This window comes from Ranitomeya imitator, chromosome 1, assembly GCF_032444005.1.
Source record: "Ranitomeya imitator isolate aRanImi1 chromosome 1, aRanImi1.pri, whole genome shotgun sequence".
Classification (NCBI taxonomy): Eukaryota; Metazoa; Chordata; class Amphibia; order Anura; family Dendrobatidae; genus Ranitomeya; species Ranitomeya imitator.
Window position 1 is genome coordinate 996,467,066 of NC_091282.1, and position 17,434 is coordinate 996,484,499.

Here is a 17,434-nt window from a genome sequence, read left to right on the forward strand (position 1 = left end):
CTGCGTTTTGTGCAAGTCTTCTTGTTCTTTGTTGATGTTGTTCATTGCTACAGACTAGCTGCAGGTAGATCCCTTTAAATACTATATATTTTGGATGGTGCCCTCCTTGTGCGCTTTATATAATGGGGCTGCCTGACGAATTCTCTAAATCTCAACGTTTAGCAGAAACACCCCTGAATAGTAAAAGCGCCCTGATCACACCAGCACTAACGAACATAACACATTTCCATTCCTATCCGTTAATTAGAGGAGACTTACAACAGTAGTTAAGACCAAATGCATCAAACGTATGTGACATCACGATGTATTTTACGTTATTACGGTGTAATAACTTATTAAGAACCAACTTGTGAAATGTGATCTAATAGAGAGCGACGTGTGTGCTAATGAAAGGTGAAAAACAGAACAGCTCGTTGATTTTGTAAAGTGTAGAAACACATAAATATAATTGTAATTGTGGCTATATGTATTGCATGGTCTACTGTAATGGTAACGGAACTGATCCTAGCAATATGCAGAGATCGGGTGCTGAGGAGCTTCCAGGTCCATGTTTGGATTTAGGCTCAGATGTTCCCGGAGGAGCGTCCGTGGCATAGACAAGCGGTCATCAATAGGACTGCACAGACCCTGCATATTTCACTTCAGTGGGCGACCGTGAACAAGGGTTGGCCATTTTCTAATATTATATCATCAAATATTATGCTTTTTCTTTTTTCTTTTTTTTTTTACAGTTGTTGAAGCTTTTTTCCTTAACTCTGAAAAGGAGCAATATTTGGAAGTTGAACTTGGCCCGTAAGTATGTTTTTCCTTAAAATCAATTTATTCAGATTCTAGAAATATTTCCTGTTAGGTGTATTCAGACGGGACTCCTAACATTGTGACCAGGGAGGCATCACAGTAAGTGGATCTAGTTGATGTACAGTAACTTTTATAGCAGTTTTAATATTATTACAGTTGCTGCATTCATTATTATCATTAAGGGAATCTGTCACTGAGTTTTTGACACTTAATGTGAGAGCAAAACAAGAAATGAGCTGGCGCACCTGTAGGTATAAGTGCAATATATAGGTGCACAGTCACACTGTGGCGAATAACTGACCATGACCAGTGTGAATGTGCACCTACATATTGCACCTATACCAACAGGTGCGCCGGCCCATTGCTTCGGTTTTGCTTTACTTTCTTGTTTTTTGTACAAATAGGGGTGCGGCTCCCCCTTTTTGGACGCTGCATCTTTATATAGATTTCCATGGGCAGTTGTTGAAACAGTCCGGTCTAGTTCATGCTCTATCCCCATTGATTTTGAGACCTGCTGGCATGTAATGGGTGAACTACAAGCATTACGGACCATCCCGATTGGGTTCACCTTGTCGCGGTGGGATGGCTTTTTAGGGACCATCCCGATTGGGTTCACCTTGTCGCGGTGGGATGGCTTTTTAGGGACCATCCCGATTGGGTTCACCTTGTTGCTGCTGTTACACTCTATTGATGAAAATAGTGTCAGATAAGTACCCGGTTATTGACACGTACTATTAGTACTTATTTATCTACTTCCTGCAGGGTGTTTGCTCATTTGCATTTATCCTAGATTTTGTTCCTTAATCTGAGAGCAGCATAATATAGAGACAAAGATCGAAATTCCAGTGAAGTGTCACTTACTGGGCTGCTTACTCTAATTTTTATAAAATCTCAGTTTTATGAGCTTGAAATTTTCAGTAGATGACTAGTATTCCTGCCACCAAGTATTTCTCCATAATCATGACCTCCATATTACTCTACGCCCACCACCGATTGGCAGCTTTCTGCCTATGCACAGTGTACACAGAAAGCTGCCAATAAGTGGTGTGGGCTGGGTTATTCAGAGAACTGGTAGATCCGCAGGAATTAAAACAGGAATTTTATCGAAACTTCTGAAAGCAATACAGCAAGTAATACATCCCGGGAATCAGGATCTCTGCCCCTACTTCATGCTGCTCTCAGTTGGCTTAGCAAAACTTGGGTACAGATTCCACTTAAAATCGTCATATGAAGCCCTGGTTACCGGATTGGATCCCACAAGGAGTAAAAGAGTGAGCATGAGAGTTGGTGCAAATTTCTTTAATATCAGATTAGTATTTCATCTTTTGATTAGTCGGCCTGTCTGAACATTATATGTGCATCATGCGCTACAAGACAGGTTCACAAATCAAAAGAAAGAGCCGCAGATGCCGGCAGGTAAGAAGCCGTGCCCCTTCTTTTGACCTACAGCAATAGACCACTGTCATGGCTGATGGAACGTGCCAATGCATTACACTAATTCTCATGCTCACCCCTTTACTCCCTGCTGTTCCTCTTGGTCTACATGTTGAAGTGACCTAGCATAGTGCCTCTGATTAGCATAGTGCCTCTGATTAGCATAGTGCCTCTGATTTTCATAGTTATGGGCACATATGGAGTTCAAATACATATAGTGTTTAAGAAACGTAGTGAAGATGACGGGTTCTCGACCTTCAAAGTGTGCCATGGCCAATTCCTACAGGAAAAATGCCGAAATTGGGCATCTAGATCCCATTGCTCTCATTTTCTGACTTCTTAAAAGACAATACAACTGGTTAAGTTTCTTACTTATCCTGACAAGCTGTTTTTTCGATTTAATGGCAATGATTGTCAGGGCATAAATCAGTCTGAGCACTTTAAGCAGTGTTTAATCAGCAGCAGTTAGGATGCTACTGAAGTTTCGCAGAGCTGAAAATGAGCTGTAATAAAAACTGCTTGTGCCGCAGTGTCAGTACTGCTGAGCAACATGCGTGATAGAGAAGGAGACCGCGTCGTGGTAAGGTGTGTAATTCCCCAGAATGGTGACATTTGTTACTGGCACCCTGACATCACTGTGTCTGGTGGTCTATTCCTCTCAAAAACCATTGCAGTAAAGGGGCAGCACAACGTGTAATGCTAGCGCCGAAATAGGAAATAAAAATGGCAGCAGTTCTTTTCCCTCTTCAACCACATGGTGAATCTGACACGAACTGTTGTATTTGAAGACCTCAGGCATTTTTCTTGTCACTTGTTAGATTTGCCAAATTACAGGAACAATTTTTTGCTGCTAAAATATCACGCCCTCTGCATCATTTTGGCTGGTATTTCACAAAATCGGATAACTCCTTACAGATTGTCCACTGCCTTGACTTAGTTACAGGTTTCGCCACATTCTTAAGTTTAATGCCCCCTAAACAACCACATACACTTTTTCTGCAAAGTTTCTTGTTGTTTTTTTGCCTTGCTTCCTGTGCCTTAGCACCAGCTCTGTTATCACAGCCATCAGAGTCCTCTGCTCCATTCTGAGTACATTTCCCACAATCCCATGTGCTGTGCTACGGCGGTTATCTCACATGGAAGCGACATGTACAGTAGTGGCCAACCTCTTTAGTGAATTTAGGTCATCATGTCTGTTTCATCTGATGTTTTTTCAGCCCGCTTAAAAATCACTTCCCCCAGCAAGCAATCGTTCTGCTCCATCATCATAGAATATTAGAATTGGAAGGGACCTCAAGGGTCATCATGTCCATTCCCCTGTTCAATGCAAGATTCACTAAACCATCTCAGACAGGTGTCTTTCCAGCCTCTGTTTGAAGACTTCCATTGAAGGAGAACTCACCACCTCTTGTGGCAGCATGTTCCACTCATTGATCACCCTCACTGTCAATTTTTTTTCTAATATCTAATTTGTCTCTTCTCCCTTTCAGTTTCATTCCATTGCTTCTCGTGTTTCCATGTACAAATGAGAATAATGATCCCTCTACACTGTGACAGCCCTTCAGATATTTGTAGACAGCTATTAAGTCTCCTCTTAGCCTTCTTTTTTGCAAGCTAAAGATTCCCAGATCCTTTAACCGTTCCTTGTAGAACATACTTTGCAGTCCGCTCACCATCCTGGTCACTCTTTTCTGAACTTGCTCCTGTTTTTCGATGTCTTTTTTTTTTTTTTTTTAAATGTGGTGCCCAGAACTGGACACAGTGTTCCAGACACGGCCTGTCCAAGGAGGAGCAGAGGGGGATTATTACTTCACGTGATCTAGACTGTACTTTTGCCTGCTCTATCACATTTTTTACTCACGTGCAGTCTGTGATCCATTAGTATACCCAAGTCTTTTTCACATGTGCTGTTGCTTAATTCTATGCCTCGAATTATGTAGATGTCATTTTCATTTTTCTCACCTACAAGTAGAATCTTTCATTTCTCACTGTTAAATACCATTTTATTTGTGGCTGCCCATTGTTCAAGCTTATCTAGATCCTTCTGTATCCTTTCTCTATCTTTTCTACTGTTAGCAATCCCTCCTAGCTTTGCATCATCTGCAAATTTGATCGGGTTACCCTCAATTCCCTTATCTAGATCTTTTATAAAAAAAAAGTGGAACAACACTGGGGCCAGGACAGAGCCTTGTGGTACCCCACTTGAAACACTCTTCCAATTGGATGTGCAACCATTTATTACTCTTCTTTGAGCCAGTTATGGTCAGATTAGTCTGGCATGACTTTTTTACTACAAACCCATACTGGCTCTGGTAAATTACTGTCTTCTTATCCAAGTACTTGCATACATATTGTTTAATAATCTGTTCAAATCTGTTTCCTGGTATAGAAGTAAGGCTCACTTGCCTGCAATTTCCTGACTCCATCTTCTTTCTTTTTGAAGACAGGGACATTTGCCCTTCTCCAATCTTCTGGGACTTCTCCTGTTCTACAGGATTTTTCAAAGATTCTGGCTAGTGGTTCTGCTTGGATGTGCTGCTTGGAGTTATGGTCATACCTTATAGATTGTAAGCTTTGTGAGCACGTCCCTCAGTCCTCCAGTAACTGTTGATTATGTATTATTCTGTTGAATATGTTGACATTATGTACAGTTAGGGCCAGAAATATTTGGACAGTGACACAATTTTCGCGAGTTGGGCTCTGCATGCCACCACATTGGATTTGAAATGAAACCTCTACAACAGAATTCAAGTGCAGATTGTAACGTTTAATTTGAAGGGTTGAACAAAAATATCTGATAGAAAATGTAGGAATTGTACACATTCCTTTACAAACACTCCACATTTTAGGAGGTCAAAAGTAATTGGACAAATAAACATAACCCAAACAAAATATTTTTACTTTCAATATTTTGTTGCAAATCCTTTGGAGGCAATCACTGCCTTAAGTCTGGAACCCATGGACATCACCAAACGCTGGGTTTCCTCCTTCTTAATGCTTTGCCAGGCCTTTACAGCCGCAGCCTTCAGGTCTTGCTTGTTTGTGGGTCTTTCCGTCTTAAGTCTGGATTTGAGCAAGTGAAATGCATGCTAAATTGGGTTTAGATCTGGAGATTGACTTGGCCATTGCAGAATGTTCCACTTTTTGGCACTCATGAACTCCTGGGTAGCTTTGGCTGTATGCTTGGGGTCATTGTCCATCTGTACTATGAAGCGCCGTCTGTTGTGGATTCTGTTTTTGGGCTCCCTCTGGTGGTTACAGATGGTACTGGGTGACTTGTGTTCTCTGCGGTCTCTGGTGTCCACCTGTTCTATCTGGATATGGGAGTTTCCTATTTAACCTGGCTTTCTTGTCATTTCCTCGCCGGCTATCAATGTAATCAGTGTGTCTTGTTACCTCTGCTTCCCGCTTCTGTATTCTTCAGGACAAGCTAAGTTTTTGATTTTCCTGTTCCACGTTTTGCTTAATTTTTGTCTTAGTCCAGCTTGCAGATATGTGATTCCTTTTTGCTGGTTGCTCTAGTGGGCTGATATTACTACTCATGTTCCATGAGTTGGAACATGAGTTCAAGTAATTTCAGGATGGTTTTTTGTAGGGTTTTTCGCTGACCGCGCAGTTCACTTTTGTATCCTCTGCTATCTAGTTTTAGCGGGCCTCATTTTGCTGAATCTGTTTTCATAACTACGTATGTGCTTTCCTCTCATTTCACCGTCATTACATGTGGGGGGCTGCTATTTCTGTGGGGTGTTTCTCTGGAGGCAAGAGAGGTCTGTGTTTCTTCTAATAGGGAAAGTTAGTTCTTCGGCTGGCGCGAGACGTCTAGGAATCATCGTAGGCACGTTCCCCGGCTACAGCTAGTTGTGTGTTGAGGTTCAGGATCGCGGTCAGCTCAGTTTCCATCACCCTAGAGCTTGTTTTGTTTTTTGTGCTTGTCCTTTTGTGATCCCCTGCCATTGGGATCATGACAGCCATCCAATCAACTTTGCAGCATTTGGCTGAATCTGGGCTGAAAGTATATCCCGGTACACTTCAGAATTCATCCGGCTACTCTTGTCTGCTCTTATGTCATCAATAAACACAAGTGACCCAGTGCCATTGAAAGCCTTGCATGCCCATGCCATCACGTTGCCTCCACCATGTTTTACAGACGATGTGGTGTGCCTTGGATCATGTGCCGTTCCCTTTCTTCTCCAAACTTTTTTCTTCCCATCATTCTGGTACAGGTTGATCTTTGTCTCATCTGTCCATAGAATACTTTTCCAGAACTGAGCTGGCTTCTTGAGGTGTTTTTCTGCAAATTTAACTCTGGCCTGTCTATTTTTGTTATTGATGAATGGTTTGCATCTAGATGTGAACCCTTTGTATTTACTGTCATGGAGTTTTCTCTTTACTGTTGACTTAGAGACAGATACACCTACTTCACTGAGAGTGTTCTGGACTTCAGTTGATGTTGTGAACGGGTTCTTCTTCACCAAATTAAGTATGCGGCGATCATCCACCACTGTTGTCATCCGTGGACGCCCAGGCCTTTTTGAGTTCCCAGCTCACCAGTCAATTCCTTTTTTCTCAGAATGTACCCAACTGTTGATTTTGCTACTCCAAGCATGTCTGCTATCTCTCTGATGGATTGTTTCTTTTTTTTCAGCCTCAGGATGTTCTGCTTCACCTCAATTGAGAGTTCCTTTGACCGCATGTTGTCTGCTCACAGCAACAGCTTCCAAATGCAAAACCACACACCTGAAATCCCCCCCTGACCTTTTAACTACTTCATTGATTACAGGTTAACGAGGGAGACGCCTTCAGAGTTAATTGCAGCCCTTAGAGTCCATTGTCCAATTACTTTTGGTCCCTTGAAAAAGAGGACGCTATGCATTACAGAGCTATGATTCCTAAACCCTTTCTCCGATTTGGATGTGGAAGCTATCATATTGCAGCTGGGAGTGTGCACTTTCAGCCCATATTACATATATAATTTTATTTCTGAACATGTTTTTGTAAACAGCTAAAATAACAAAACTTGTGTCACTGTCCAAATATTTCTGGCCCTAACTGTAAATAAAATTATTATTTATCACCATAGACTGAAATTTAATCATCAGGTTTAGATGAAAGGGGTAGAAAGAAATCACATTAGTTTTGAATTATCGTGAGGTGATGTCCCAAGAAGAATTGGGAAGGTGCCATAAGTGGGGAGAGCACAGAAAGAGTGCTCTGTTAAAAAAAAAAAAAAAAACGCAAAGAAAGTCCACACAGATTTAAAAAAAAAAAAAAAAAAAGCATACATGTATGCACAGAAGAAAAATGGCCACATCATAACAGGCCTACATGGAAAATTGTCCTGTACAATTTGTGTGATCATTTTTTCACGTGGGCACTTTCTGATAACCCCTCCTCCTGATTCCTTGAATTCTTGCTCGATGTCTCATTTGTTGTCTTCACTTGTTCTCTTTTCCTTTATATAAGGTTTGCTCATGGATCAAACCTATCCCCCCCACCTCCTTTCAATTCACACAGACCCTATGGTACAATCAAGCTATCCATGTTGAAGGGTATTTATCTTGTGCACTTACACAGTTGCAATAAATATTATTTATCTTCCATTGGAAATTAGGTTAATTGGAAAAATTACAAACTTTCTGCTGTTTGCGATATACCAATCGAACAAGAACAAATTAAGGCTACGTTGAGTATTTGTGTTCGGCTCAAATTTGTTGTTGTGGATTTTCTGAACTAATTAGCAAAATTGGCTTACTTGCATTTTTTCATTGTATTTTTCAGCGCATTTTTTTACATGCGTTATTTATGGCTTCTCGTTTTATATCTTTTTACAATATCATGTTTTAAATAAAGCTGTTTTGTTTTGAAATCTTCTTGTTACTTCGTTTTGATAAAACTTAAAAACCCAAATCAGAAATGCAATGCGTTTATTTTTTTTTATCTGCAGAGTTTCCTCATCTCATGTAAGTCTATGAGGAAATTTCATAAGTAAAACGCACATTTAATGCAAGAGAAATTGAAATGTTGCAGAATTAAAATTCACTCTGCAGGTCAGTTTAGGTGACGTAAAAACAAAAAAAAATCACAGTAGGCATGAGATTTCTAAAGAATTCATTCATTTTGTAAGACAGAAAAATTATGCAACATCAAAAATGTAACAATTGGGAACGTAGTCTTAAAAGGAACCCGTCGTCAGCAGGATTTCAGCCCCAAACTATTTATATGTGCATGTAGCTCTTTCACAAGACCAGCAATAGCTTTATATGGCCAGTCTGTTCCTCCATTACTGAGAAATCAGTGTTTGAATAAGGCCGGAGATGCACTTCGTATGAAAAATCGTCACGAGTCTCCCTGCCGGGAGGCACACGAGTTTAATACAAGTGTCATGTGAGTACAATCCGATTTCTCACACCTAGCATCCGAATTACATCCGAATGCAATTTTAACATGAGCTTTTACATACAGCAATTCTCTGTCATTTACACATCATTTTCAAAGGAAATATTTGTCAAAACACACACACACACACACACACACACACACACACACACACACACACACACACACACACACATATATATATTTATATATATATATATATATATATATATATACATATAATAGAATAAAAACCAGCAATTCATGTGCCACCTACAGTAAAATCACAGAGTGACAGGTTACAATACAATAGATAGAATAGATATATACACATAGATATATACAGTTAGGGCCAGAAATATTTGGACAGTGACACAAGTTTTGTTATTTTAGCTGTTTACAAAAACATGTTCAGAAATACAATTATATATATAATATGGGCTGAAAGTGCACACTCCCAGCTGCAATATGATAGTTTCCACATCCAAATCGGAGAAAGGGTTTAGGAATCATAGCTCTGTAATGCATAGCGTCCTCTTTTTCAAGGGACCAAAAGTAATTGGACAATGGACTCTAAGGGCTGCAATTAACTCTGAAGGCGTCTCCCTCGTTAACATGTAATCAATGAAGTAGTTAAAAGGTCAGGGGTGGATTCCAGGTGTGTGGTTTTGCATTTGGAAGCTGTTGCTGTGAGCAGACAACATGCGGTCAAAGGAACTCTCAATTGAGGTGAAGCAGAACATCCTGAGGCTGAAAAAAAAGAAAAAATCCATCAGAGAGATAGCAGACATGCTTGGAGTAGCAAAATCAACAGTTGGGTACATTCTGAGAAAAAAGGAATTGACTGGTGAGCTTGGGAACTCAAAAAGGCCTGGGCGTCCACGGATGACAACAGTGGTGGATGATTGCCGCATACTTAATTTGGTGAAGAAGAACCCGTTCACAACATCAACTGAAGTCCAGAACACTCTCAGTGAAGTAGGTGTATCTGTCTCTAAGTCAACAGTAAAGAGAAGACTCCATGACAGTAAATACAAAGGGTTCACATCTAGATGCAAACCATTCATCAATACCAAAAATAGACAGGCCAGAGTTAAATTTGCAGAAAAACACCTCAAGAAGCCAGCTCAGTTCTGGAAAAGTATTCTATGGACAGATGAGACAAAGATCAACCTGTACCAGAATGATGGGAAGAAAAAAGTTTGGAGAAGAAAGGGAACGGCACATGATCCAAGGCACACCACATCCTCTGTAAAACATGGTGGAGGCAACGTGATGGCATGGGCATGCATGGCTTTCAATGGCACTGGGTCACTTGTGTTTATTGATGACATAAGAGCAGACAAGAGTAGCCGGATGAATTCTGAAGTGTACCGGGATATACTTTCAGCCCAGATTCAGCCAAATGCTGCAAAGTTGATTGGACGGAGCTTCATAGTACAGATGGACAATGACCCCAAGCATACATCCAAAGCTACCCAGGAGTTCATGAGTGCCAAAAAGTGGAACATTCTGCAATGGCCAAGTCAATCTCCAGATCTAAACCCAATTGAGCATGCATTTCACTTGCTCAAATCCAGACTTAAGACGGAAAGACCCACAAACAAGCAAGACCTGAAGGCTGCGGCTGTAAAGGCCTGGCAAAGCATTAAGAAGGAGGAAACCCAGCGTTTGGTGATGTCCATGGGTTCCAGACTTAAGGCAGTGATTGCCTCCAAAGGATTTGCAACAAAATATTGAAAATAAAAATATTTTGTTTGGGTTATGTTTATTTGTCCAATTACTTTTGACCTCCTAAAATGTGGAGTGTTTGCAAAGAAATGTGTACAATTCCTACATTTTCTATCAGATATTTTTGTTCAACCCTTCAAATTAAACGTTACAATCTGCACTTGAATTCTGTTGTAGAGTTTTCATTTCAAATCCAATGTGGTGGCATGCAGAGCCCAACTCGCGAAAATTGTGTCACTGTCCAAATATTTCTGGCCCTAACTGTAGATGTCAGTGACACACACACACACACACAGCTCAAAAAAATGAAGGGAACACTAAAATCCCACATCCTAGATATCAGTGAATGAAATATTCCAGTTGTAAATCTTTATTCATTACATAGTGGAATGTGTTGAGAACAGTAAAACCTAAAAATGATCAACGTAAATCACAACTAATATCCCAAGGAGGTCGAGTTAAAATGATGCTCAAAATCAAAGTGGAAAATAAATTTACAGGCTGATCCAACTTCAGTGGAAATGCTTCAAGACAAGGAAATGATGCTCAGTAGTGTGTGTGGCCTCCACGTGCCTGTATGACCTCCCTGCAATGCCTGGGCATGCTCCTGATGAGGCGGCGGATGATCTCCTGAGGGATCTCCTCCCAGACCTGGACTATAGCACCGCCAACTCCTGGACAGTCTGTGGTGCAACGTGACGTCGGTGGATGGTTAGAGACATGATGTCCCAGATGTGTTCAATTGGATTCAGGTCTTGGATACGGGTGGGCCAGTCCATAGCTTCAATGCCTTCATCTTGTAGGAACTGCTGACACACTCCGGCCACATGAGGTCTGGCATTGTCCTGCATTACGAGGAACCCAGGGCCAACCACACCAGCATATGGTCTCACAAGCGGTCTGAGGATCTCATCTCGGTACCTAATAGCAGTCAGGCTACCTCTGGTGAGCATATGGAGGGCTGTGTGCCCCTCCAAAGAAATGCCACCCCACACAGTTACTGACCCACTGCCAAACCTGCCATGCTGAAGGATGTTGCAGGCAGCAGATCGCTCTCCAAGGTGTCTCCAGACTCTGTCACATGTGCTCAGTGTGAACCTGCTTTCATCTGTGAAGAGCACAGGGCGCCAGTGGCGAATTTGCCAATCCTGGTGTACTGTGGCAAATGCCAAGCATCCTGCACGGTGTTGGGCTGTGAGCATTACCCCCATCTGTGGACGTCGGGCACTCAGACCATCCTCATGGAGTCAGTTTCTAATGGTTTGTGCAGACACATGCACATTTGTGGTCTGCTAGAGGTCATTTTGTAGGGCTCGGGCAGTGCTCCTCCTGTTCCTCCTTGCACAAAGGCTGAGGTAGCGGTCCTGCTGCTGGGTTGTTGCCCTCCTGCAGCCCCCTCCACATCTCCTGGTGTAATAGCCTTCTCTTGGTAGCGCCTCAAGCCTCTAGACACTATGCTTACAGACACGGCAAACCTTCTTGCCACAGCTCGCATTGATGTGCCATCCTTGATGAGCTGCACTACCTGAGCCACTTGTGTGGGTTGTAGAATCCGTCTCATGCTACCACAAGTGTGAAAGCACAACCAACATTCAAAAATGACCAAAACCTTAGCCAGAAAGCATTGGTACTGAGATGTGGTCTGTGGTCCCCACCTGCAGAACCACTCCTTTATTGAGTGTCTCTTGATAATTGCCAATAATTTCCATCTGTTGTCTATTCTATTTGCACAACAGCATGTGAAATTTATTGTCAAACAGTGTTGCTTCCTAAGTGGACAACTTGTTTCCACAGAAGGTTTATTTACTTGGAGTTATATTCTGTTGTTTATGTTCCCTTTATTTTTTTAAGCAGTGTATGTATATGTATATATAGTTGATTTTTGTCTTTATAGGTATATTTTTGAGTAAAATGTAAATTGTTCTTTTATTCTATAAACGACTGACAACATGTCTCTGAAGTTCCAAGCAATACATTTTGTATTTATTTTCTGAAAAGGAGAAATGGTCAGAATTACGGTACTAAAAAATGCAATGCTTGCAGACCTCAAATAATGCAAAAAATTTGGAAACAACAATACTAATGTTTTAACTCAGGAAGAGATCAGAAATCAATATTTTGTGGAATAACCATGATTTTTAATCACAGCTTTCATGCATCTTGGCATGCTTTCTACCAGTCTTTCACACTGCTTTTGGGTGACCCTATGCCACCTCTGGTACAAAATTTTAAGCAGTTCTTCTTTGTTTGATGGCTTGTGTGACTATCCATTTTCCTCTTGATTACATTCCAGAGGTTTTCAATGGGGTTCAGGTCTGGAGATTGGACTGGCCATGACAGGGATTTGATGTGGTGGTCCTTCATCGACACCTTGTTTGACCTAGCTGTGTGGCATGTCACATTGTCCTGCTGGAAAAAACAGTCCTCAGAGTTGCAGAACATTGTCTGAAAAGAAGGAATCAACTGTTTTTTTTACCTTGTATGCTGCTTGATTCATACTTCCTTTGCAAAGATTAACCTTCCCAGTTCCAGCCTTGCTGAAACATTCCCAGATCATCACCGATCCTCCACCAAATTTTACACTGGGTGCAAGACTCTGTGGCTTGTACGCCTCTCCAGGTCTCCGTCTAACCATTAGATCACCAGGTGTTAGTCAAAGCTGAAAATTAGACTTATCAGAGAAGATTACCTTACTCCAGTTTTCTATGGACCAATCCTTATGGTCTTTGGCAATCTTTTGCCTGGCTCTCCTTTGCTTCTCATTGATGGAAGGCTTTTTTCTAGCTTTACATGACTTGAGGCCTGCCTCTAGGAGCCTGTTACGAACTGTTCTTGCCATGCACTTCACCCCCAGCTGCCATTTGCCATTCCTTTTGTAGGTCACTTGATGTCATCTTGCAGTGACTGAGTGACATTCGAATAAGATGACTGTCATCCCGGTCAGTGGAGAGTCATTTTCGCCCTCTGCCGGTTTGAAACTTTGTTGTCCCCAATGTCTGCTGATTGACCTTGTTGTAATGGACTGCCGTCTTAGAAATTTTAAGGATGGATGCAACATGATGCTTGCTGTGTCCCTCTGCTAGTAAAGCCAGAATTGAGCCCTTCTTTTCCTCACTCAAGGCTTTTCTTTTCAACTCATTTGGCATGGTTAAAAGTTATTTCATTCCTATTACTTTTGGGCTATTACTAGCACTTGTGAACACCACAGCAGTGTGTTTTATACTTTCCTTCGTTAAATAAGATTTTGTTCAGGTGATCACCTAATCAGAAGCACATTTAGTAGAATGAGTTGTACTTTGGTTGTAATTCAACTGACACTGGAATGGAATGGCTGCCAGACATGTAGAGAAGCTAATTTTTATAAAACTGTGCAGTGGTCTCTTCATTTTTGCCAGAACTGTAGATCACTCTGTTTGTAATGACTCTATATAATGAGTGTAACGAGCGGAAACGGAGGCACAGATGTAGAAGTTCACATTCGTATTTATTGAATTTAAATGTGGAACCATTATACCACGGTCCAGGGGGCTCAAAGGAAGTGTTACTGCGTGAGCCCCAGATACCCGTAGTAAGTCCCCTCGAACAGGACCAGAATGGTATGCCCGGAGGACACGGTTGCTACCTTCAGTTAGACCCTGTACTCATGGCGGAACAGATAGAGCAGCTGGGTTGGTGGATGCTGCAGAGCTGACCAGAAGATACCGGGTGTTCGAGTAGAAACTGGTACCGGGAGTACTGGCGTAGGCTGGAGGAGTGGCAGGCAGACTGGCGGGACTAGACGGGTCCAGCGTAGATAGTGCGGATGCAGTCCAGAATAACCGGGTAACGGATACAGCGGATCTGTGGAAACAAATAGTGTAAGCGGAGTCCTTGGCAGATACTTCAGAAACAGGAATCGGAAGTTAGCAACAGTGAATACTTGTTGCTCCAGCGTCCTCCCTATGGTGAAGGAGCTGGAAATAGTAGCCAGCCACACTCTATTGGTTAGAGGCAACTTTTGGAAACTGCACACTCTCTTTATGAGACCGGGAGCGAGCGAGCGCACGTGCGACCTAAGAACCCTGCTTGGGAACCTGCTGGCCGCACGCCAGGAAGCTGGAGAGGAAGGAGGGACAGAGGCTGCATTCAGATAGCGTGGAGCCGGCATAGAGCGGGAGTCCTGACAGAGACCCCTTGGAGGTACAGGAAACGGACCGGTTGTAACAATGAGGTTCACTTTTTGTATTGAAGAACTGAAATAAAGTAAGTTTTTGATGATATTCTAATTTTGTGAGATGCACCTGTATGTGTATATGTCTATTCTATTCTAACCTGTCAGTGTCATTTTACTGTATGCGGCGCATGAATTGTCGGCTTTTACAAGGACACCGGTGCGTAAAAATTGGACAGCAGTCGCATAGTTTGAGTGCGGTGCAATTTTTTTTTTCGCACCCATAGACTTGCATTGGCGAGTCTCGGTGACAATTGCAGCACGCTGCGATTTTACACTCATGTCGAATGCGGCTGAGAAAATAAATGCTGATTTGAGCTGTCCCTTAGATTAACACTGGGCTGAGTGCTATGCGATGTTTTCTCGAATAGCACTCGTCCGTATTCCACGGTAGTGGGACTCTGACTCTGACCTAAGGCCATAGATCTGAAGCTTCTGCCACCCCACCCAGCGCCACCCCCTGCTACTGTATTTGTTTGACTCATGAAGGGGGTGAATAAATGTAGTAGTCATTAAAGTATCATTTGTATTAAATTTACAGAATAACATTATTAAACTACCATATATATATATTGTTCTTGTTTGGTTTATTGCAAATTGTAGAAAGTTTGTGAATTTTTCTACTAAACCTAATTATATAGTACTAGATGGTGGCCTGATTCTAGTGCATCAGGTATTCTAGAATATGTATATATGTATGAACGTCGCGCTGTGAGTGGGGGTTAAATTCCGTGCCAGGCGCGACCAATCAGCGAAGCGTGGTTCAACTCCCGTGCCAATTTGTGGGCAGACTGCACCTGTTGCTGATTGGTTGCAGGATGTCGGGGGTTCGGGTTGCAGGATGTTGGGGGTTTGGGGTGCAGGATGTCGGGGGTTCGGGCAGCCTGTAGTGCAGTTTGCGGCGCCACCTTCCTCCGGCCTGCAGGGGTCGCTGTGCTCTGGAGGCGCCGCCCGTCCTTTCCTTACCATCAGTCCCAGAAGCCTGTGATCTCGGCCTGGCTATGCTGTGTGCGGCCGCCCCTCTCTTCCTGCGAGCGGCCTCCCGCTGCCTCCCTATCCCGGGGCCGCGGGGCCTGAGCTCCAGATCCCCAGCCGCCATGCCGGGCCCGCAGGCTGGCAGCAGAGCCCGAGTGTACGCCAACGTGAACCCAAACTGGGGATAACCGGGGGCGCAGGGGTCCGGGATGGGGTGAGACATTGCCTTATCGGGGGGCGCTGACTGAAGGGGAGTAGGGAGGGGCCAATTCGCGGCCAGACTGTGCCTGTCGCTAATTGGTCGCGGCCGGCCTGGTGCGATCAATCAGCGACGCGGGATTTCCGTTATAAACAAACAGACGGAAGTGGACCTTAGACAATTATATATATATAGATTTTTTTTCTGTGTGTACATTTTCTGTGAATTTGGTTATGTGGTGTTTTTTCCCCATAGAACTGTTATTAAACTATTACAGTCGGTGACCCCTGGCCTAACAATCAATGCGGATTACATCTATCATCAGCCGCACTGATCTAAAAATGACAATGTATTCTCGTGATCATTGAATAATGATGGTCACTATGTAATTTTGCCCATCACTTTTTTTAATTATTTTGTGGTGTTACTGTTTGTTGAATGGAACAAACAGACATGTTGGTGCAGAATTTTTATTTTGTTATTTGAAAACTGTATATTTTGAATTACATCCTGATAATTTGCTAGAAGAGCCGATAAACCTTTAAGCAAATAAGAAGTTACGAGCAGTTCCCTTGAAGTCTTTCATATCACGAATGATAAACAGGAGGGTACGGTGACCGTGTGCCGGTTGCAGCTTGTCCTCTTTGACAGGAGAAATATTAATTATTTTTTGAAATGTGCTGACTTTCTTAGGTCTCACTCACAGAAACCTGCTGAAAGGAAAAAAATTGAAATAAAGATAGGAAGTCATTAAATGTCAGTATTTGTGGGTGAACCTAAAAATCTGAACATTCTGCTACATCTTTTAAGTACTTTTTATGTACATAGACTATGACTGCATTTTAAAAAGTTGTCTTACATGAAAAATAGATTTATTTCAGGGAGAAAAATATTTAAATGTTTGCAAAGATGTATGGGACTCTATCTTTTTATGTAGCGAAGTCATATATATGCTACATACAGTGATCAGCCATAACATTCCTATCACTAACGGGTGAATAACATTGATTACCTTGTGATATTGGCAACTGTCAAGGGCTAGGATATATTAGGCAGCACATGAACAGACAGTTCTTAAAATGTATATGTTGGTAGCAGGAAAAATGGGCAAAATTAATGACCTGAGGTTTGTTGAAATGAGCCAAAGTATGATGGCTACGCGTCTGTGGCAGAGCATTACTAAAATGGCATGTATTGTGGAGTCTTCCTAGTAGTGGTTAGTATCTACGGAAAGTGGACCAACCAAAGAAAACTAATGTACTCCTGTGGGAGAAAGTCTAGCCTGTGTGCTCTGACCCCACAGAAGAGTTACTGTAATACTGATTGTAGAAGACGTTAATGCTGGTTTTGCTAGAAAGGCGTCAGAACACCCAAAGCATTACAGCTGTGTTTGATGGGGTTAGCATAGCTGCAGATCAGCCAGAGTTCCCATTAGGGCTCCTTTTTACTTGCGAGAAATACGTGCGAGTCCCGGCACTTGGGAGCGGAGCGTGCAGCTCCATGCGTTGCTATGCAACCTCACGCTCCGCTCTGGAGTGCTGGCGCCAGAGCTTGGTTTTAACATGCGAGACTCGCACGTATTTCTCGCAAGTAAGAAGGAGCCCTTACTGATACCTGTCATCTGGTAAAGAACCCTACAATGGGCATGTTGGCATCAGATCTGGAACATGACGCAATGGAAGGAGGTAGTGAGAATCTGATAAATCACATTT

General features: G+C 42.4%; 1 protein-coding gene across 3 annotated transcripts in view; it reads left to right on the forward strand.

Annotated features, from left to right (window-relative positions):
* LOC138656739 (UPF0462 protein C4orf33 homolog) overlaps window positions 1-17,434 on the forward strand; it is a 140,742-nt gene that overhangs the window by 102,746 nt on the left and 20,562 nt on the right. For all 3 annotated transcript variants that reach the window (XM_069743947.1, XM_069743949.1, XM_069743948.1), the window contains exon 3: window positions 732-792. In XM_069743947.1, the coding sequence (XP_069600048.1) occupies window positions 732-792 (61 nt within the window). The remainder of the gene's footprint in view (window positions 1-731; window positions 793-17,434) is intronic.